The sequence below is a fragment of the Phyllobates terribilis genome, unplaced genomic scaffold (assembly GCF_046119375.1).
Source record: "Phyllobates terribilis strain yellow unplaced genomic scaffold, ASM4611937v1 Scaffold_4__5_contigs__length_816908805, whole genome shotgun sequence".
NCBI lineage: Eukaryota > Metazoa > Chordata > Amphibia > Anura > Dendrobatidae > Phyllobates > Phyllobates terribilis.
The window spans coordinates 291,517,639-291,540,455 of record NW_027362764.1 but is presented as its reverse complement, the minus strand read 5'-3'; the positions used below and the strand labels follow the sequence as shown (position 1 = coordinate 291,540,455).

Here is a 22,817-nt window from a genome sequence, read left to right as displayed (position 1 = left end):
GGTCCTAGGCCAGTGATCAGATTGGGGGATACATGTTCTCTTTAACAAACGTGTGAACATGCATGTGGTATATCACTCTTATGTAGGCTTAGAAATCACCAAAATAATATGTGCTCTGTTAATAATTAATGGAGACAATTCATAGTCTGGTTGTATACATCTAAGGTGTAGCAGCTGGACTGCATGAAATACGCAGGATCAAAGTCCATGATTTTACCTTTTGTCTTAGTTACTGGTTTCATATTATGGCCGTAAATTATGGAAAATACTTTTCTTATGTCCAAAGTTTATGGAGGATTTGGATCTTTCTCCTGCTTTGTGGCCTTATTATTAGGAAGAATTGCTGTCACCGTGTGTAAACGATGACAAACATGTTAGAAATGCTATGGCCACAGAACAGGATATATATATATTATGCTCTTCTCACTGCTGCACCACTATACATGATATTTTACACGGTGAATCCTTATTGAATAGTTAGGACTTGGAAAAACACTAAACAGTATTTTTTATTTTTTGGTTATCTGTTATGAATTATTGATTTTACAGTTGAGTTCAGTAGTATTTATACAATGAAAGAGGTTTTATAATAAAGAAATGCAGTGGGTATAAAACATTAAGAAGTGATTGAAGTGCAGACTTTTAGCCTAAAGGGGTTGTCAACTTTCCGGAAAGTGGAACCAACATCGTAAAACACTTAAAACAACGCAAACAGTCTGCTGCTGCTCCAGTCTCGGTGTTTTTGCAGCAGCGGTAACATTACATCCACAGCGCGCATCAATGCTCTAGTCAATTACTGAACTCAAAGGCTCGTGCTGTTGCTTTTCCAGTCCACTTTCTTGAAAGTGGACAATTCCTTTAATTCAGATTAACATTAATCATTTAGGAATTGCAGACATTTCTTATTTAGTCCCATGAGGTGTCGCTGATTCAAGCGTAATTAAACAATTGACTAATTAGTTTAATGGTCTGGTGTTGTCTGTTACATCATTACATGACAGGAGAAGGAGGTAAAGAGTCTGGGTCTTTCATCATGAATATTTTCTTGATGGATTCTCTTTTTAGATGCAAACCTTTGGTAACAGTAAGGAACAAAGAGGCCGAATTAGACTAAAATGTTATGGACTGAGACACATTATTTACTTGTACCAAAATAATGAGAAGATTTAAAGGAAGGGCTCATTACCCAAAACATACCTCATCATCTGTCAAATATGCTGAGGGACTATTATGGCATGGTCATGTATGGAATACAATTGAAGTGGGTCACTGGCTCGTTGATGGTGTGGCCACCAATAAAAATAGGATAATTTCTAAAGTATATAGAGCTATACATTCAGTCAAATGCTGCAGAAATGGATAATGGCAAAAACGTAGCACAAAAGCAACCCAATCTGTTCTCAAGGTAAAGTAACGAAATATTATTCAATTGCTTCCTTTACTCAAATTCATCAGCGGAGTCAGTCACCTGACCTTTAAAGGGAATCTGTCAGCAGGTTTTTGCAATCTCATCTGAAAGCAGCAGGCAAAAAAACCCTGAAGCCAGCGATGTATCACTTAGATTACTGGGTGCAGCCATTCTGACACAGTTCTTAGATTTAGCAATGCAGCAGAGCTCAGAGAGCTAACCCCGCCCACACCAGACTCTATATATACAATGTCCATAGACAGTGAGGTGCTTATCACGGGAGGGGGTGGAGTAGAAGGAGTGCCCGCCTCCAGCTAGTTACTGCAATGATAATGTCCTGGTGATAAAACCTGACATGTGACACATTGTTAAAATCTGTGATTTAACCCCTACCTCATGCTGTCCTCAGATTACATAGCAAACCTGCTGACAGATTACCTTTAACTTGATTGGAAGGGAGAAAACTCACTACTTGGTGATGTCTATATGTTCCAAACATCAGTCAGTCATTGACTTTAGAGTGGTAGCATCCAAGTTTTAGACGCACTGTTTATATTTATACTTATTAGCCTGTGAAAATGGCTGTAATTACCATGACTTAATTATAAAAAGAAAAAAAACTTTCTGCACAAAAGAGAAACTCACCAGCACTGCCGTTCCACAGTCTCAAATTGGCATATAATCGTAGAGAGAAGAAGAAATTTTCTTGTCACAGGTCATACACCGCGACACGTCTGCGCACAGCAACAAGACACAAGGTAGTTATACTGTGTCAGCAGGGTCTCCCAGGCAAAGACATCAAAATAGACTGAGGTTTCAAGATGTGTTGAACAAGCTGTTTTGAAGAAGGACCAAGAAATGGGCAATGCTGAGGACGGTAGATGCAGTAGTCCACCAAGGAAACAGTGTGGCAGATGAAAGACACCTCATGCTTGCATACCTTCAAAATTAGAAGATAGCTAATAGTGCCATAAGCTCAGAACTGACAAAAACCAGTGGCACCCAGCTACTCCCATCTACTGTTCGGAGAAGATTGGCTAGAGTAGTCTTCATGGCAGAATTGTGACTAAACTGCCACACCTTTTAACATTTAATCAAGGCCAAGTGACTCAACTATGAATAAAAACATAGGAACTGGGGTACAGAAATATGACTGCAGGTGCTCTGGACCTACAATTTCTGAAACATTTGGCTGTAACCGAAGGTCTCTTGTTACTGAAGAGTTGGAGAGCAGGGCAATAATGAGCGTCTGCATGCAACACTGATGTATGGTGGAGGTTCGTTGTAAGTTTGGGGCTGCATTTCAGCAAATGGAGTTGTGGATTTTCAGCAGCAGAAGGGAAGGAAGGGAGACACAGATCCATTACTAGTGGGTAGGCGGAGCCCCACAGGATAGTTCACCTCAGATTAGAAAAAGTGACGACCGGCCCCTCCAGCTTAGGCTCCTCCTACTCCTATGTCCTTCAGTCTAAAATTTGAGGTCGCAGAGGATAGTCGCTGCCTTTGCAGCTCCTCAGAAGAATTTTTTGTTTTATCATTTCCGGAGACCTGGACCCCCCGTGGTCTAGAGGTCTCAGGGGGTCTCGGCGCTGCTGGGACCCCTGACCCTCCCCTGGCAGATCTGCGTACCCCCTAAGGAGGTCCCCGCAGAAGCCTGCCGGCCCCGGGGAATACAGGGCGATCCCTGGCGGAGACGCGCTCCGCCGTGGGGGGAGCAAAGGGCCACGGCGCCACACATCCCTGGGGGTCCCTGTGGCGCTCAGCTGGGTAAGTGCTCTCAAGGTTCGAGTGCTTTAGCGGCTGCGGCGGCAGCCGCTGTTACTGTTTCAAGTGGTGACTGCTGTTTTGTCCTTGCAGGATATCACCGCTGCAGGCGTTTGTGTAATTCTCTGCTGGCAGGGGAGCAGGAACGGAGGAGCGCGGGCTCCGTTAGTATGCGGCGGCGGGGGGCATGGCTTCGCGCCTCTCTGCTGCCTGTCATCATAGCCTCAGACAGGAAGCGCCAGGAAAGCGCGCCCTGGAGCTGACCCAGCCCCCTCTTCTTCTTCCGGCCATTACCTCGTGCAACCTCCTGCTCCATGCTCCCCGCTCTCTACACCAGACACCGAGCACTGTGGCTTAAGGAAGAGCAGTCACCAGCGGCCAGCTGGTGAGTCACTTCTGCCTTTTAAGGCAGAAGATTCCTTTTTAACACTATTGCAGCACAGAGCACCTTACTGCTGGCCTGTTAAGGCAGACAGGGTGTGCTATATCCGGCGCTGCTACCTCCCCGCTGAGGAGGCTCTGGGACTCGCACACCGCTGTCCTTTTAAGGCAAAGGAGTATTGCGTGGTCAGCAGCATTAACCTCTTCTGAGGGGTCTGGCCTCATCAGGGCAGTTAACCCTTTCTGGACCCTAGTCTGTTAGGTTAACTTTGGCTCTGCAGGCAGCTGGGGTAGCTCTTCTCCCTCTGAGGAGCTTTAACCCTTCAGTGTTTGGTTTTTTTTTGTGTAGGAACAGGCTGTGGTATCGGAATCACACATCCTCGGTCCTGTACCCATTGTAAGTGGTTATTACCGCCTTATCCGCGACGCTCGCAACTGTGTGGGGGCATGTCAGATCAGGGACCAGGGGGCGCGGATCTCTCTCCCGGTCCGCTTCAGGATCGGTCACGCATATCTGATACGCCGGGGTCTTCGACGGCGTCAAGTTCGACACTGGTCGGGGGTCTCAGTGATGTTAAAGTGGAGGCGCTCACTCGCTCCATTGACAGTCTGTCTGACCTCCTGGGTCATTGGATATCAGCTAAGTCCCAACCGACATCACGAGGCAAGAAGCGCCACAGGCCTGTGGTGGCGCTGTCTCCTCTGCGAAGTGCGTCGGAGGCTTCGGAATCACCGACAGACTCTGCTGGTGAGATCTCCGATTCTGATGAAGAGGATCGGCAGGGTCGCTCTGCTTCACTTTCGGGCCGCGTGGATGCGTTTATTGGGGCTATGCGGGAAGCGTTACAGCTGTCTGAAGAGGTGACGAGGCGCCCTGGCAAGTCGGCCCGGCTGTATCAGGAGTCACATCGGGCTCGTTCGACGCTGCCGGCGCACGATGAACTTAACGAGGCGGTGGAGAAGGAACACCTGTGTCCGGATAAACGCTTCCAGGGGATGCGGTTTTTTGATGCCCTGTATCCCTGCTCCACGGAGACGATCGCTAATTGGGTCCCCTCTCCTGAAGTGGACGTGCCATTGTCTCAGCTGAGCAAATCCTCTTTGCTTCCTGTTAAAGGGAAGGCGAGTCTACAGGAACCGCTGGACAGAAGGACGGAGTTAGCGGCGAAGTCCATCTACGAGGCCGCGGGTCATGGATTCCGAGCGGCCTTGGGGGCCATGTGGGCTGGTGAGGCTTCTCTGCGGTGGTTGGATCAGCTGCGGACGGCGTGGCAAGATGGGACTCCTCTGTCTGAGGTGGAAAGGCTCTTCTAGCTGTTGGAAGAGGCGGCCCGATATGGCAGGGACGCAGTGCTGGATACTACTTCGGTTCTGTCCAGGGCTCAATCCTCGGCCGTCACAGTCAGGAGAGCACTGTGGCTTAAACAGTGGACTGGAGACGCAGTATCCAAACAAGGTTTGCTGAGTCTGGCGTACAAGGGTGGTCAGCTTTTTGGTTCGGACCTCACGGAGCTGATTGCTAAGGCCAAGGCTAAGGATTCGGCTTTGCCACAGCGGAAAGCAGCGGCTTCTACGTCTGGCAAGTCAAGTGCCGGTAGTGGTCGTCGGTCCTTTCGGCCCAGGGGACGGTTCGGTCAGCCCTCTTGGAGATCGGGTCGTCCCTCGTCTTCCGGAAAAAAGACCACCCAGAAATCCCGTACTCCCTGGAAACAACATTTCCGTCAGGACAAACGGGAGGTTGACAAAAAGCCCTCTAAGGCGGACTGACGCCAAGAACCCTCTTGAGGGCTCTCGGGTGGGAGGTCGTCTGCTACAATTCGGGTCGATTTGGGCGTCCCACGTATCGGACGCCTGGGTGACGCGGGTTATGTCGGCAGGCTATTTCATAGAGTTTCATTCTCGACCCTCGGACAGGTTTCGTCAGTCATGCATCCCGTCCGAGCCCAAGCTGGCTGCTGCACTGCTGCGGGAGGTCGACTCTCTTCTACAGCAGGGTGTGGTGGTTCCGGTTCCGCCGGAGGACCGGGGAAGGGGGTTTTACTCCAACCTTTTTGTGGTCCCCAAAAAGGAGGACAAGTTTCGCCCCATTCTGGACCTCAAAGAATTGAATGTTCATGTCCGGACCCGGAAATTCCGTATGGAGTCTCTTCGCTCTGTCGTGGCGGCCCTTACACAGTACGATTTCTTGGTGTCTATCGACATCCGCGACGCCTATTTGCATGTCCCTATCGGCAGGGCTCACCAGCGCTTCCTGCGTTTCACCATAGGTCAGGCCCATTACCAGTTTGTGGCCCTACCATTCGGGTTGGCCTCGGCGCCCAGGGTTTTTACAAAGATTCTGGCGCCGCTCATGGCGCTCCTTCGAAGGCAAGGAGTTTCGATTCTCCCCTACCTGGACGACCTGTTAATTGTGTCGCGCACAGCGGAGGAGGCGGTGACAGCTCGTGATCTCTCCCTTCAGCGCCTGGAGGACTTCGGGTGGCTGGTCAATTGGAAGAAGTCGTCATTGGAGCCGTCGCAGTCAATCCTGTTCTTGGGGATGCATTTCGACACGGTACGAGCAGTGGTGTCCCTGCCTCCGGACAAACAAGCGAACCTTCGTCACCATGTCCAGACTATGAGGTCGGCGATGGCGATGTCCCTTCGGAAGTGTATGCGCCTTCTGGGTCTGATGGTGGCGGCAATGGAAGCGGTACCGTTTGCACAATTTCATTCCCGGGGTCTCCAAGATCTTATTCTGACCCGTTGGGATCGATCTCCGGCTTCGCTAGATCGCTGTGTCGGTATCTCCTGCAGGGTGCGAGAGTCTCTTGGATGGTGGTTACGTCCGGAGGCTTTATCCCTGGGGAAATCCTTCCTCCTCCCACGGTGGTCGGTCATTACCACCGATGCCAGCCTGACTGGCTGGGGGGGGTTTGGAACGATCTCTGGGTTCAGGGGGTCTGGTCGTCAGAGGAGTCGTCTCTGCCGATCATCATCCTGGAGTTGAGAGCGATATTTCTCTGCCTCCGACATTGGACGGTCCCTTTGAGCGGTCTGCCGGTCCGGATTCAGACGGACAATGCGACAGCTGTCGCGTATATCAACCATCAGGGCGGGACGAGGAGTTCCAGACTCATGATGGAGGTCTCTCGGATCCTGGTATGGACCGAGTCCAGGGTTCCAGCCATCTCCGCGATTATCATCCCAGGAGTGCTGAATATCACGGCGGACTTCCTCAGTCACGAGCAGGTGGATCCCGGAGAATGGAGTCTTCATCCGGAAGTTTTTGCACTGCTGTGCTCCCGTTGGGAGACTCTCCAGGTGGACTTGATGGCATCCAGGCTGAACGCCAGAATTACGACGTTCATGTCCAGGTACAGGGACCCGGAGGCTGTGGCGGTAGATGCTCTAGTGGCCCCGTGGGACCAGTTCGAGCTGATCTACGTGTTTCCGCCGGTATCCTTACTTCCTCTGGTGATCCGGCGGATCAAACTCGAACGAATTCCGGCGATTTTGGTGGCGCCGGATTGGCCGCGGAGGGCGTGGTATTCAACGCTGGTGTCTCTTCTGGCGGCGCCTCCGTTTCCACTGCCTCTTCGCCCGGACCTGTTAACCCAAGGGCCCATTCGTCATCCGGACCTGAAGTCGCTTCTTTTGACGGCGTGGCACTTGAGACCGAGATCTTGACCCGTCGTGGGTTTTCGGCCGAGGTCATTGCCACCTTGCGGGCGGCCAGAGGTCCAGCTACGACTAGGATTTATCACAGAATTTGGGAGGCCTTCTATTCATGATGTTCTGGATCGTCAAGGAACCCGAGGGTTTTTTCCATTCCCAACTTCTTGGCTTTTCTGCAATATGGTTTGGCCAAGGGTCTGGCGGTTGGTACCTTGCGGGGTCAGGTATCTGCACTATCCGTGCTTTTTCGGAAGGCTATTGCCTCGCGCAGGGATGTGCGTTCGTTTTTTCGCGGGGTTGCACGTCCGTTTCCGCCTCGGAGGGCGTTTGTGGCTCCTTGGCTTCTCAATCTAGTCTTGGAGGCTTTTCAGCATGGGCCGTTTGAGCCTATGGATTCAGCTACGCTTTACTTGCTTTCTTGGAAGGTGGCCTTCCTGGTGGCGGTCACCTCTTTGAGAAGGGTTTCTGAGTTGGCGGCACTGTCTTGCTCGCCCCCTTTTCTGGAGTTCCACTCGGATCGCGTGGTGCTTCGTACCCGTGGCGATTTTCTGCCTAAAGTGGTGTCGCGTTTCCACGTCAATCAGGACATCGTGTTGCCCTCCCTCTGTCCGAATCCGAAGAGTCCAAAGGAGCGAGCCTTGCACTCGTTGGATTTGGTGCGGGCTTTGAAGTTCTATCTTACAATCACGCAAGGGTTTTGGAAGTCGGACTCTCTTTTTGTGATTCCTGCTGGTCGTCGGCGTGGTCAGCAGGCTTCCAAGGACACTATAGCTCGGTGGATACGTTCGGCTATCCTGGAGGCGTACCGGCTCAAGGGCGAGCCTTGTCCGGTTAAGGTTCGAGCTCATTCCACGAGAGCTGTTGGTTCGTCGTGGGCTTTTCGTCAGGGGGCCTCGGCAGCGCAGCTCTGCCGGGGGGCTACCTGGCGCTCTGTTCACACTTTTACTAAATTTTATAAAGTGGACGTGAGTGCTTCCGCCGATGCGGCCTTGGGACGCAGGGTCCTGCAGGCGGCGGTGGTTTAGGTTTTATCTTTATCTAGTTTTTGCGCTTGTTGCGCGCTTGCCTAAGTTGTTGGGGTGTTGGCGATTCTGCCACTGTTTCCCACCCTTGAGTTCTGGACTGCTTTGGGACGTCCCACTAGTAATGGATCTGTGTCTCCCTTCCTTCCCCTCTGCTGCTGAAAGACGGATTTTGGTAAGACCTTACCTTTAAAATCCTTTTCAGCGAAGGAAGGAAGGGAGACACAGCACCCTCCCATGGCAGAAGTGTATTATTGTTTTCCAGATGCGGCACGACTCCTCTCTGATGGCGGTCATCTGGGCGGGGGTCGGCGCGCTAGGGCTCTGTTCCAGCATTGCCAGCTCATCGCAGTTGTCAGGTCCAGTGAGTAGTGCCTGGAACTGTGTGTTTTTTCTGTTATATGCATAACCTGTTCTCTCGCATTTCTGAATTTTCGGAAGGGGTTGTGTTGGTCCGCTGGTGTTGTCTGCTCTTCCTTAGCTTGTGTACGGACTGAAGGACATGGAGTAGGAGGAGCCTAAGCTGGAGGGGCCGGTCGTCACTTTTTCTAATCTGAGGTGAACTATCCTGTGGGGCTCCGCCTACCCACTAGTAATGGATCTGTGTCTCCCTTCCTTCCTTCGCTGAAAAGGATTTTACAGGTAAGGTCTTACCAAAATCCGTCTTTTTTTAGGGTTGATGGTATCCTCCATTCTGCTACATTATGCTGCTCTCAGATTAGGTGGAAAAAACTTGGTGGTAGATTCTCATTAAGAACTATATTCAGCATGAAATACTGGAAACTACATTCCCCACAGAGCTCTTATCTCAACAGTCTGTCTGGAATTACCGTATTTTTCGGACTATAAGACGCACCAGACCATAAGACGCACCTAGGTTTTAGAGGAGGAAAATAAAAAAATAAAAATTTAAGCAAAAAATGTGGTCATGATGCACTTTTAAGGGGGAGGGGGTCTTCTGCTGACACTTGTATAGGGGTAATGTCCCCCAATTCTGACAATATCCCCCATCCTGGTATATATGCTGCCCCCCTTCCTTTTATATGTGGTCCCCATCCCCATCCTGGTATGCCTGGCATCCCTCCATCCTGGTATGCATGGTACCCCTCATCCTTATCTTGGTATGCATGGCACCCCTCATACCTATCCTGATATGCATGGCACCCCTCATCCCTGTCCTGGTATGCATGGCACCCCTCATCCCTGTCCTGGTATGCATGGCACCCCTCATCCCTGTCCTGGTATGCATGGCACCCCTAATCCCTGTCCTGGTATGCATGGCACCCCTAATCCCTGTCCTGGTGTGCTTGGCACCCCTAATCCCTGTCCTGGTATGCTTGGCACCCATAATCCCTGTCCTGGTATGCTTGGCACTCCTAATCCCTGTCCTGGTATGCTTGGCACCCATAATCCCTGTCCTGGTATGCATGATCCCCCTAATCCCCATCAGGCTGCACATTAAAAAAAAATAAACACTCCTACTCACCTTTCTTCTCTCCTCCAGCGCTGCACCCTGTCTGCCCGCACTGATCTCTCCATGTGAGCTGCACATGACGTCACTGCCATTAACGGCTCACAAGGAGAGATCAGCTGCCGGAAGTCACTGCTCCCCACGCTGGGACTGTGCGCGGGGAGCAGTGACTTCACTCTCCTTCATAGCCGGCACACAGCGGAGCCGCGCTGCGGCTGCTGCTGCCGGCTATCTCCTGTGCCCGCTCATTAAAGGGCATGAATATTCACCCTCTCCCCACGCCCATGGGCGTGGAGAGAAGTTGAATATTCATGCCCTTTAACAGCGGGCACAGGAGATAGCAGCAGCAGCAGCCGCAGCGCGGCTACACTGTATACCGCTATTAAGGAGCATGAATATTCATTTTCTTTAGCAGTGGGGACAGTGTAGGCTGTTCCCCGCTCCCCCCACACCACACATAAATATACACCCCCCCCCCAACATTCGGACCATAAGATGTACCCCCCATTTTCCTCCAAAATTTTGGAGGAAAAAAGTGCATCTTATGGTCCGAAAAATACGGTACATGAAGAGACAGAAGAAAGTTGCACAAGCCTACATCCAGAAGATCTGTGGTTAGTTCTCTGAGATGTTCAGAACACAACTTCCCTGCCGAGTTCTTTCAAAAACTGTAAATGTATCGAGAAGAATTGATGCTTTAATGCTGTTTTGAAGGCAAGGGGTGGACACACCTAATATTCATATGATTTAGATTTTTCTTTTGCTAGTTAGTTTTGCATTTTGTTAATTGATAAAAATAAACTATTAGCACTTCTATGTTTGAAAGCATTCGTACTTTGCCTACATATTTTCCTCACCTGTCTAAAATGTTTGCATAATACTGTATATTCATAAAGAATAAGAATACCGCTATCTTGGATATGCTTAGTATGCCCGCATAAGTAATCTACTGCTATGAAATTGTGAGATATCTGAATGTAACGACATTCATACATTTTTTCTTCAATGATGAGGAAAGAAGCTGCAGCGTCATGATGGGCTGTATTTGCTGCATTAGGTCAGTGGCATTTAGAAAATGTTTGTGAATGCTTGTAAGAAGTCTTGTGGAAGTCTGATGCAGTTCTTCTATTTTTACTTGTGATGATGCTGGCATAGAAAATGAGGTCTGTTCCTGTGTATTTGTTTTGTCTCGCACAGCCATAGAAACACCATGTTTTCCATATAAACAGGCCGTTTCTCCTTGTGCTGAGTGATTCTGTATAGTGGGACTAGTGTACGCGTGATGAGTTTACACTTACATATTAGAGTAATATAAAGACCATCTGTTATCAGAATCACTCTTTACAAGCTGAAGGAGACCACTGGAAAAGCAGCTAGCCAGTTGTATGCTAATCTACCTGCAGAATGCAGGCTGCCATCATGCCCCTCGTTGTTTATTACTGTGTGGCATGGGGACATTTCTATAGCCGTGTAAGCTTTCCTGTATGCTGCAGCAACCTGAGGGGTTAGCATGTATCACATATTTCCAATGCTACAGAAATGTTCTCATGTTGTACAGTGTCACTTAAAGAACAATAATTGTGTTTCATGATCGATTTCCTGCTCTGCATAATCAGAAGCCTTCATATAACATCTTGTATTAATATTAAAGTAGTATTTCAGCTACATTGTGGCTAAAAAGGCTCACTCAATAATAATAGACATGATACTCGCCCTCCCCGATTTTGTGCAGGTCTTCAACATACCACACCACTTAGGCTCGGACTGGCCTATAGGAGAACAGGTGAATCCCCTGGTGGGCCCCTGTGCAGGACTGGGCCTCTCATCACAATATATGAGCAGTAGTTAGCACAGTACACTTGATTCACTATAGACAGGAGCAACATCTTCCATTTATTTTACCAACTACCCTGTTTATTGTTATATAGAAGCATAGGCAAATTTGTGATTGACAGTAATGCAGCAATGGCATGTTACTGAACAGTAGGCCCCCCAGAGTCAATGTTACATATTGGCCCTTGGTACCCCAGTCCAATACTGGCACTACTGTTCACAGGCAGCAGTGGTATGGCTGAGTGCACCTATCTGGCCATATCTGTCCTATTGAGGATGGGACCAGGAAGCAGGGACTAATGGGGACTGGGTAAGATCCACATGGGGTTCACTACGGGTGTATGTATAATGTATTATTGTTACTTTTCTGAACCCTTATAATGATTGTGATTTTTTTTTGGTTCTTGTCGTACTAGCACATTTCAAGTTACACATCTGTCTTAAAAATGGGGGATGAGTGTTCCCAGTTTCTTGTTAAAGCGGACCTGTCAGTATGTCAAAAGTGGCAAGTTTTTGCCCTCATTTTACTCCTTCTGCTCCCCCAGAGTATTTTGTCTTTTATTTCTTTGGGGTTTTTTAAAATCCACCATACGGCTAAGTTTTATGGTCTAAAGACACACCCTTGAGAATCCATTCTCCACTGATAAAGACAGTAAAAATTTGCACTAAATAAAAAGTAACTTATTTCTAAGTCTGTATAACGGATTTAAAAAAAGCAAAGAAAACAACCCAGCAAGGGAGAAGCAGGAATAAAATATAAGCAAAAACTGCTTTTGACTTCATGACATGACCTCTTTAATGTTGTGTGTTCCAGCAGGAATTCTATTCTTTAATGGGATGAGAAGCAAAGTAATCTTCATTGGACTACGTTCCCACGATCAGGAAATATCAGCGTTTTGGAAGCAGGGTATATTCGCTGCGTCCAAAGTGCTGTGTTCTAATCACACAGGTAAATCCGTGTGTGTGCACTGAACAATGTGGATTTAACGCATCCTATACATTCTATTCTGGAAATTTCTGTTGCGGAGATTAGTGTCATTGACATGCTGCGGCTCCTAAAGTCGCGCCACTAGTTAGTTTACACGGTGGCAAATAGAAGCACAGAGGGCGGGGGATTTCTATAAATTCCATCCACTGTGCTTGTACTGTACAATGTAGCGGTTTGGACGCAGCACAGGTTAGCTGCGTCCCAACCGCTGATGCTCCGGATCGTGGGCCGCAGCCTTAATGTTTCAAACTTAGGTCAAATAAGAATATTTATTCTTTTATTCACTGTTTAAAAAGTGGTAAAAAAAGTGTGTGTCTCTAGATATCGTTGTTACATACTTGTCCTAGGACCCCTGTTGTTTCGATTTCTTCTCAGAACGTGCAATAACCCAGTCCCAGTGGATGGATTCTCTTCCACCAGTGGTGCAATGATTCCTGGAAGGACACGTGCACTAGAAGCAGCTCCTCTCTGTGAACACATAAGAGGACATTCTGACCTCGAAACAAAATAGACCGGGGATGCAATGACAAGTTTGTGACAGCGATCTAGACACAAAGGCATTTTTTTTAAATTGGATCCAACTAAATACCCTTGTTTTTGTGATCTAACAGAGTTTATTAAAATTTAAAGGACAACCCCTTTAAGAAATCAGAAGTAAACTAAATTGCAAACAAAATGCAAAAAATATACATATAAATTTAAAAAATGTATATTAACTCCTTGTTTTTATTCTGTCAGGCAGAAGCAAGGCTGGCAGCAAAGAGAGCGGCACGCGCAGAAGCAAGAGATATCCGAATGCGTGAGCTGGAACGACAACAGAAAGAGGTAACTCTACAGTTGAGTTTCTCCACGAATCTGCCAAATCAAGATTTGTTCATCAGCCAGTAAAGATAGAAATTGATGGAATTGAACTCTACTTAAATTTTACAAAAATCCTCATTTGTGAAAGTGCAGAACTTTTCTAATTTGCTTCCGTGCAGATTCAGCAAACTGGCAGTTGCTGGCCGTCATTTTTCTGAACCAAAAAGGACCATCAAATTTTTTTTAAAATATTAATACTCACCTTACGGCTCACCTCTCCAGTCTCTCCATTCCACACACTGTCAACTGTCCGGTCCTTATCGCATTTTCTGATCCCGTCGTGAACGCTGAAATCCCCGGGCTTCTCACGCTGCGACAGTTTTGCACATAAACATGCACGTCATGATATTGTGACCTTTTGGTCACTTCTGTGACTTATCAGAGCCGGAAGTCCTGGCTCAGTGTGAGAGGCCTGGGGATTTCAGTGTTAGCCGCGGGGATTATAAGATGCCATGAGGATGGGTGACAGTGGGGAGCGGAGGGGCTGGACAGGTGAGCGATGAGTATAAGGATTTTCTTTAACTTCTTACATATTATGTTTATTACGCTCTGGGGTATGGAGAGAGACCCTAGAGTATAACAAGGGACATTAAATTCATGGAGAATAACTTTACACTGATTTCCACGGAAATTTGAATGCGAGGGGGCTCCGCTATGTGACTCTGCATAGTCAATGTCGCTGAAGCCTCTGTACTGTATGTGAGTCCACAACCCCATTGCTGCCAGGCAATAATACTAAACATTAAGCCACTTTGCTCTGTTGTGGTCATAATGTCCTAAAGTACTGAAAACTTCTATCCATTACGCCAGTAAATGTAGCAACTTACCTCATTAATATTCACAAGTCTCTTAAACTGAAATTTGCATCCCTGCTTCTGGCTGTAATGGACAATTAACTTTTAGTTTTAGTACCGCTTATTCTTATGTGTTTGCTTGTATTGATATCTCATTGGCTTATGAAGCCATTAAAGGTTTGATATTTTTTTTTGTTTCACAATATTTAGTTTGTGGTTTGTTGGGGAGGTTTCATCCAGTGGTGGTAATTTCTGTATCTGTAAAATGACACTTGGTCTTTCCAACAAGCACAAGGCTTAACGCATGGTAAATGGACAATTGATAGAAATATCTTCAGTCTTCTTGATAGTTAAGTTACTGTCTTAAAATACTGGATTTCTGGATGTTTACAGCAACAGATTTCATAAGTCAGGACTATAAGTGTCACCTCTGGCTGTGGTATGTTATACATGTACATAAGCCCAGTGTGTCTTCAGTGACATTACTGCCTCGCATCTTGTAGAACTGGAATATTATCCTTCCCATAATAAATACTCATGTAGCATCCTGTCAACTGATGGTTTGTGCTTTGGGCACATATTGTGTCCACATAATGTAGTTGTAGATTTCTTTATGGTGTCTTGTATTTCTTGGAGTGCTTATGTCCAGTGTTTGGAGCCTATGCTGCCCTAGGTGCTGAATACTCCTCTGTAAAGGCCTGTTTACACTCGCCAATTATCACAATGATTTGCTTGATTTGTAATAATTGGTTTGTGTTAACAATAGAGAAGAACAATAAAACCATTATTTGTCGTTGATCATAAAATGTCATGCTGTAATAATGATTGCTATTACCGGTTACTATGGACTCTCAGGATCCCTGTCCTAGGCCACCATGACGACTACTGCTTCCACCTATGCTTAGTCTCGTCATAGAATTTGCTGCATACATCCCTAACATCCTCATTCTCTTCACAAACCCCCTTTCTTGCTGCCGCCTTTAATCATTTCATGGCCACCAGTACGCCTTTGTTCCAACGATTGTCTATGGGCCTTATTGTAGCGCACTGCCGTGGCATCAGCTGACAGTAAGTCACTGGGCCGTGGCATCAGCTGACAGTAAGACGCTGGGCCGTGGCATCAGCTGATAGTAAGTCACTGGGCCGTGGCATCAGCTGACAGTAAGTCGCTGGGCCGTGGCATCAGCTGACAGTAAGTCACTGGGCCGTGGCGTCAGCTGACAGTAAGACGCTGGGCCGTGGCATCAGCTGATAGTAAGTTGCTGGGCCGTGGCATCAGCTGACAGTAAGATGCTGGGCCGTGGCATCAGCTGACAGTAAGACACTGGGCCGTGGCATCAGCTGACAGTAAGACGTTGGGCCGTGGCATCAGCTGACAGTAAGACGCTGGGCCGTGGCATCAGCTGACAGTAAGACGCTGGGCCGTGGCATCAGCTGACAGTAAGACGTTGGGCCGTGGCATCAGCTGACAGTAAGACGTTGGGCCGTGGCATCAGCTGACAGTAAGACGCTGGGCCGTGGCATCAGCTGATAGTAAGTCGATGGGCCGTGGCATCAGCTGACAGTAAGTCGCTGGGCCGTGGCATCAGCTGACAGTAAGACGCTGGGCCGTGGCATCAGCTGACAGTAAGACGCTGGGCCGTGGCATCAGCTGACAGTAAGACGCTGGGCCGTGGCATCAGCTGACAGTAAGACGCTGGGCCGTGCCCTCCCGCACTTCCCTGGCTCTCCTCTCACTTGTAGGTTTGTGAGAGGAGAGATATGAACCTGCCGGGAGAGTAAGGTTAGGATTTGTGCCCACCTTCAGTATCTGCAGCAGTGTTTGCAGGAAAACAATGTAAAATGCATTTCCTTTTGTGTGCGTTTTTTAAGTGGGTTTTTCCCATTCTTTTGAAAGGGCGCAAAACGCTGCAAAAATGTAGAAATAATTTATATACTGCGGATTTTAAAATGCTTCAAATCTGCAAGGAAAAAATAAGAAGCATGTGCATGAGAATTGAGAAATCTCATTCACTTTGCTGATACTGTAAAACACTTGTTTTGCGCAAAAGCGCAATGTGTGAATATAAAAGCTACATTAAATAGTTGCATTTAAAAAAAACAAAACACAAAACGCAGAATACAAACATCCAAAAATAAGTATTCTAATTATTTTATAGTTATGTAATGTTTTCTACTTTTCATTGTGATGCATGTAAAATTTTCAGTGCAGAGCAAGCTGATATTGTGTGCTGTGATTGAGGCAGCGACACAGAAGCTGCTTTAGACGCAGCAGGCTATGCTTACAGGAGCTGCAGATGTGGACAGTAGTAGTGAGGTAGTGCTGCCAAATATTTCTTTAGGTCCAGCAACATCTTTTTAGTCTCATGTTCCCCAATTTACAGTGACTATAGGCATTTCAAATTTTATCATATATTGTATCTTCAAAAAAAATGATGGATGGGAAGTTTCAATTAATTGTGGGCCAGACAAAACTGTATATCAGGAGTGGGGAACTGCAGGCCGTTTATGGCCCTCGATGACCTTTAATCCGGCCCCCGGGCAGATTCTTGGGGACCACAGTGCTTGGGCCGGATCGGTATTTTGCCATCCACTCCTGGTGAAGCTGTGGTGAAACGTGTCGGGTCTCTGGATGGGTGAGCTGACCACATTTAGGTATTATTGATCGTTTGTGTTTATACCATTTGCAACTCTTCCCCTTTTTTTCTTGTATTTATTCTCTATTATGGATTATACACATTATTCCACTTAAAGGGGATTCCCTGTAATTGTGATACATTACTAACAGCTGCTATACTTAAGGCCCTCTAGATAGGCTTTAGCAGTCTAGATGAACCAACATGTTCTCTTATGTTACTATAAAATCTACCTCATGGTGATTTGCTTTTGGTATACACAAGTACACATGCACTTACTCAATTTTCTATATGATTAGCTCACTCACCAACTTTCTTTGTCGCCTGTGTCTGTTTTTTCCTTTTACTGTGTTGTTGTGTGTATATATATATATATATATAATTTTTTTTGACTCAATAAAATTTCTGTTTTTATTAAAAACATTGTTGTACGTTGTTCCTGGCATATCCCCCTAATCACTCTTTGGATGCATGTTCAGTATATGGTAAAACTGATGTAGTAGCATGATTCTGCACGTCAGTACTATTACGCAGATACCAAACGTGTTGTTTTTGGTGCAGCCGGATTACCACGGATGCCAGAAATGGAGAAGATGGAGAAATGACTTTCTCCTTCTCCGTCTCCTCCGCACCTTTCCTGCGATTCTCTTATGGGAGAGGATGGGATCCCACTAAGGTGACACTCGGATTACGCTCTGACAGAGTTTGATTCAAATGTAATTTGAATGATCTGCTTGATTCCCTCACATGAAAGAATTGACAGCCCTGTGACCAGGCCTTAGCGTGATAATAGTCAGGGTTGCTTTTGTCACCTCTGTGTATGAATGGGTATGCTAATTTTTTTTCTCCAGTGTCTAGTCAGTACACTTAATTGGGTTATGACAGATAGTGTGATAAATAGTAATTGGTGAGGTCCACCCTGCTTGGACACCCACTGATCACTAACTGAGCCTCATTGCCCTCTGTTACTTCTTACAAAAGCAGTGACTAGGAATATGACTATAAAAAGAGCATCAACACCTCATAGGGTGTGACATTTGTGATAAGAGGTTATAAGACGTGTGCTGCCCCTTCACTCGTACTCTGAGATTGATCAGAACATATCTCTGCAGCTCTTTTTCCTTCCTCAGCACTTCATAAACTTCTATGGGCAGCACGTAACCTGATCTCTCACTGAGATTAAAGTCAACTTAGTCTATGAATGAGAATTTCATAAGTATCATATTTCAAAGAGAGTGATGATTTTTAGGGGAAGGAGAAGTTGCTCAAAAGTATAAAACGCTATTTTTCTGTAAAAATATATATTACAAACTGTCTTCTACTGTAGTGCTACTAATTCATAATCTTTCATGAAATTACATGGATTATAATACTCATTTAAATACCGTACATCATTTGTGCAAAGTTGTGTTTTTTCTATTCTAAGGTATTCAGTCTGACTTTTTTTCTAGCTCAGCCATCGATATCACGATAGAAAATGGGGACAGATTCAGAAATGGATGGTAGGATGATGGTGTCGGTTTGGCATGTTTCTTTATTGTGACCCATAACTGGTTGGATTGTAGTGAATTACTAACCGTGTTCCTTACGGACTTGTATCCTGTGTAGTTTTCACCTTATAAAATACCAAACCAGGTCTGTGAAGTGCAGCAGATCAGATGAGTGATGTCTGACATGTGATTGGCTAAGAATCAGTGCATGGCAAGTGTTGGCGGCTCCTCTATGCCAGGAAGTGCCAACACTTGTCCAGTACCAGCAGAATTTTCTTCAGCACCAATAAACATCAACAATGTATAATAGAAATCCTACCATAGCAATGAGCCTGGAGACCTGATTTACCGTATATTCCGGCGTATAAGACGACCTGGTGTATAAGACGACCCCCCTACTTTCCTGTTAAAATATAGAGTTTAGGATATATTCACCGTATAAGACTACCCCTTTTCCAACGCATACCAAACACCGGTAAAAATTAAAAAAAAAGCAGATTTGAATTTAACATGGTCCTTTTTTAATTTAAATTCTTATGACATGCAGGTATATAGCAGGAAAACTGTCACTCATAAACATATTAAAATAGGGGGGACCCCACGTCATTTTTTGGGGGGGTCCCCCATTCTAATAGCTAGTAAAGGCTAGGTATTCAGCTGGGGGCTGATATTAGTAGCCTGGGAAGCTCCGTGGGTATTACCCCCTTCCCAGACTTCAAACATCTGCCCCAGCCGTCTGCTTAACCTCCGCTAGAGACTATAATGATGGTGGATCCCACGCCAATTTTCTTTTTAAAAAATCCTTTATTTTAACACTAAATGACAATTGAGGGGTTAATAAAGATGCAGTCCCTAAATTATTATTAATTTTGTAATTAATTTTTCCCAAAAATGTTGACGTGGGCTTCGCCATATTTTTGTGTCCAGCCAGGTACAGCAGGCAGGAACGGGCTGCTCCCAACCACCAGCTGCCTATTTGTACCTGGCCGGACACAACAATATAGGGAAGCCCTTTTTTTTTTAATTATTTCATGAAATAATTAAAAAAAAAAAGACGTGGGGCTTCGCCCTATTTTTGTGTCCAGCCAGGTACAACTAGGCAGCTGGGGGCTGGAATCTGCAGCGCAGGGAGGCCCAAGCTTTCTGGCCCCCCCCCGGCTGCAAATTGCAGTCCGCAGCCACCCCGGAAAATGGCACGTTCATAGAAGCGCCATCTTCTGGCGCTGTACCCAACTCATCCAGGGCCCTGGTGCGGTGGCTCACTGGGGTAATAAAGGGGTTAGGGCCAGCTTGGCATTATCAGCTGGCCCTAAGCCCGAAATTCATGGGGTCACGCCAATATTAGACATGACCGCCATGAATTTCTAGTAAAGTAATTAAAAAAAACCACAAACACCCAGAATAAAGTCCTTTAATTGAAATAAAGACACAATTCTTTATTGTTCTAAATTAAACTCTACTTACCATCACGCCCATTCCAGCTGAAGCCAACGATCTCCTGCAATAAAAGTAAAATAATAAAGCAACCTCATCCTTACCTCTCCATGGTTCCCAGGACCGGTCCAGCTCTGCTACATTCACATGACAGGCTGCACCGCAGCAGAACGCTGCCGTTCAGCTTGCCATGCGGCAGACACTGAGAAGCGCAGGCATGCTTGTGCTCCTCAGTGTCTGACTGTGACGGCATCCAGATGAGCCGAGATCATGTCCAATGAACTCGGCTCACCTCATGCACGTCACTGACAGCGTGGGAAAATTCTCCTGCTCCCCGCATGCGCAGTAGAAGTTTCCCACGCTGTCAATGACGGACATCCAGGAGGTGAGCTGAGTTCATTGTCGGCTCATCTGGATGCCGTCACAGCGAGACACTGAGGAGCGCAAGCATGCCTGCGCTTCTCAGTGTCTGCGGGATGACAGGCTGGATGGCAGCGTTCTGCTGCGGTCCAGCCTGTCATCTCGATGTAGCAGAGCTGAAGCTGTCCTGGGAACCATGGAAAGGTAAGGATGAGGTTGCTTTATTATTTTACTTTTATTGCAGGAGATCGTTGGCTTCAGCTGGAATGGGCGTAATGGTAAGTATGGTTTAATTTAGAACAATAAAGAATTGTGTGTTTATTTCAATTAAAGGACTTTATTCTGGGTGTTTGTGTTTTTTTTAACTTTTACTATGGGGTTCGTAATGGGGGTGTCTTATAGATGCCTCTCCATTACTAACCTGGGCTTCATGTCAGCTGGCATTATAAGCTGACATCAACCCCAACCCTATTACCCCACTGCCACCGCTACAGGGCAGTGGGAAGAGCGAGGCTAAGTGCCAGAATTGGCGCATCCTATGGATGCGCCATTTCTGGGGCGGCTGACGGCTGGTGTTTCTAGCCTGGGAGGGGGCCAATATTCATGGCACCCTTCCTGGGCTATTAATATCAGCCTCCAGCTGTCTGCCTAGCCTTTGCTAGCTATTAAAATAGGGGGGACCCCACGTCATTTTTTTGGGATCCCCCATTTTAATAGCTAGTAAAGGCTAGGTATTCAGCTGGGGGCTGATATTAGTAGCCTGGGAAGCTCCGTGGGTATTACCCCCTTCCCAGGCTTCAAACATCTGCCCCAGCTGTCTGCTTAACCTCCGCTAGAGACTAAAATTAAGGGGAACCCCACGCCAATTTTTTTTTTAAATAAATCCGTTATTTTAACACTAGATGACAAGTACAGTAACCAGCACTGTCACTGTACTTCATATATATGTGACTGACATGTTTCTATCTATCTAATCTATGTGTGAAGCTCTATTCTGTCTGTTATAAATTGTCGGGTACAGATGCTGAATTGCCGGCCGGCTTTTTTAAAGAGACGGTGCATGAAAACACTAATATTTGTTTTAATAAATCCTTTACACTAAATGACAAGTACAGTAAGCAATACTGTCACTGTACTTCATATATATGTGACTGACATGTTTCTATCTATCTAATCTATGTGTGAAGCTCTATTCTTTCTATTCTAAATTGTCGGGTGTCGGCTTATGCCGCTGCTGAATTGCCGGCTTTTCATATATTGTCACAGAAGCGATGCGAACTTCCCTGCTCCGGACACAGCGCAGCGCTTCTGTGACAAGTGAAAGCTGTCGGCACAGAAGCCCTGCGCTGTGTCCGGAGCTGGGAATACGCAGCGATGTGTCAGTTTCAGCACAGAAGCGCTGACTGTCTGGACCTACCGCCGCCGTATTTTAACTCCCTCCACCTTATATTAACTCCGACATGGCAGGGATACGGCCACGGCAGCTTATTAACACCCCCAGAGTATCCCCGCATGTCAATTTCTGAAAGTTCAAAAGCATTACCGGCGTATAAGACGACCCCAGACTAGACAGAAGATTTTTCAGTCTTCAAAAGTCGTCTTATACGCCGGAATATACGGTAATCATTTTTTTATTATGCAATGTTTATTCTTTTAAAGTGTAAATTAAAAGCTAAGTTTTATTCCGTAATAGTTGAAGTTGACATTTGATTTTTATGTTAAAAAAATACTATTGATACCAAGATACCTTCATCTGTCTTGATCCTTTTGATATTAAATCTCCAATCCCCAGTACAGAGCTAATGTGAAATAAGTTTGGGATAAGGGGACAGGACCCAGTTTTGTGTTCTAGCTGGGAGGCAATTTGCTGCAGCAGACACTGCGATCGGTCTATACCATGCCCACCCCATCAGGCAATGCGGCCAGACACAAGTAGCACCAGCAGGGTAAGACCCTTGTCTCTCTTGACTTTTATTTTGCGTTTGCAGAAATCCTTGCAGAATGACAGGTAATGTGGTTTGTTATGTATCTTTTTGTTTACATAATCTTTTTAGGAATTAATTTAGTATGAAAGGTTTTTAGTCCTGTTGATGCTGACTTGAATGATTTAAAGGAGTTGTCCTACAGTAAAATATTTTTTTTAGGCGTGGCTTGATTATAAACTATGACCAGAAGCATAATCGCCAACCATCACCCTTGTGGAATGAGCGCAGTCTAGAGGTCGGCCCTGTTCAGACCTCCGGAGCACCCTGCTCTGCATCCATGAGGTCACTGGTAGGGGCGTATGCATCCGTTTATTCATTTTTATCAGTCCAGGCTTAAAAAAATTATTTTACCATCTGACAACTGCATTAAAGTGAGAATGGATGCTCTTGTTGCTCATGTGAGTTTTATCTGGATTCATTCCAATGTTGCTTCAGCAACAAATGTCCTAAAATATACTAGCAGTTCAGCAGAATGCTTCCCAGAGGTTCACTTCTGTTATTCTTTTTTCCTTTTTATTTATTTTTTTTTCATCTTTTATATCACCCATACTAAAAAAAAAGTTACAGTTGAAATCTAGTACATGATATCTAATTATCATATTTAATTATATCTTATGTAATACATGATAAGCATCTTAAGTTCATTCCTGCACATGATTAAGTCAGCTTTTCTCATGAAGACCACTCTTGTCCATATGCACTAATAGGGCAAATGAGCATCATAGAGGGCAGT

The 22,817-nt window shown here is 46.2% G+C and overlaps 1 protein-coding gene across 12 annotated transcripts in view; it reads left to right on the top strand.

Annotated features, from left to right (window-relative positions):
- Nucleotides 1-22,817, top strand: part of LRRFIP2 (LRR binding FLII interacting protein 2) — a 148,390-nt gene that overhangs the window by 46,851 nt on the left and 78,722 nt on the right. For 6 of the 12 annotated variants that reach the window (XM_073678302.1, XM_073678300.1, XM_073678301.1 and 3 more), the window contains exons 3-4: nt 13,263-13,349; nt 18,267-18,317. In XM_073678302.1, the coding sequence (XP_073534403.1) occupies nt 13,263-13,349; nt 18,267-18,317 (138 nt within the window). The remainder of the gene's footprint in view (nt 1-13,262; nt 13,350-18,266; nt 18,318-22,817) is intronic. The other 6 variants (XM_073678307.1, XM_073678309.1, XM_073678308.1 and 3 more) reach the window with 1 other exon arrangement.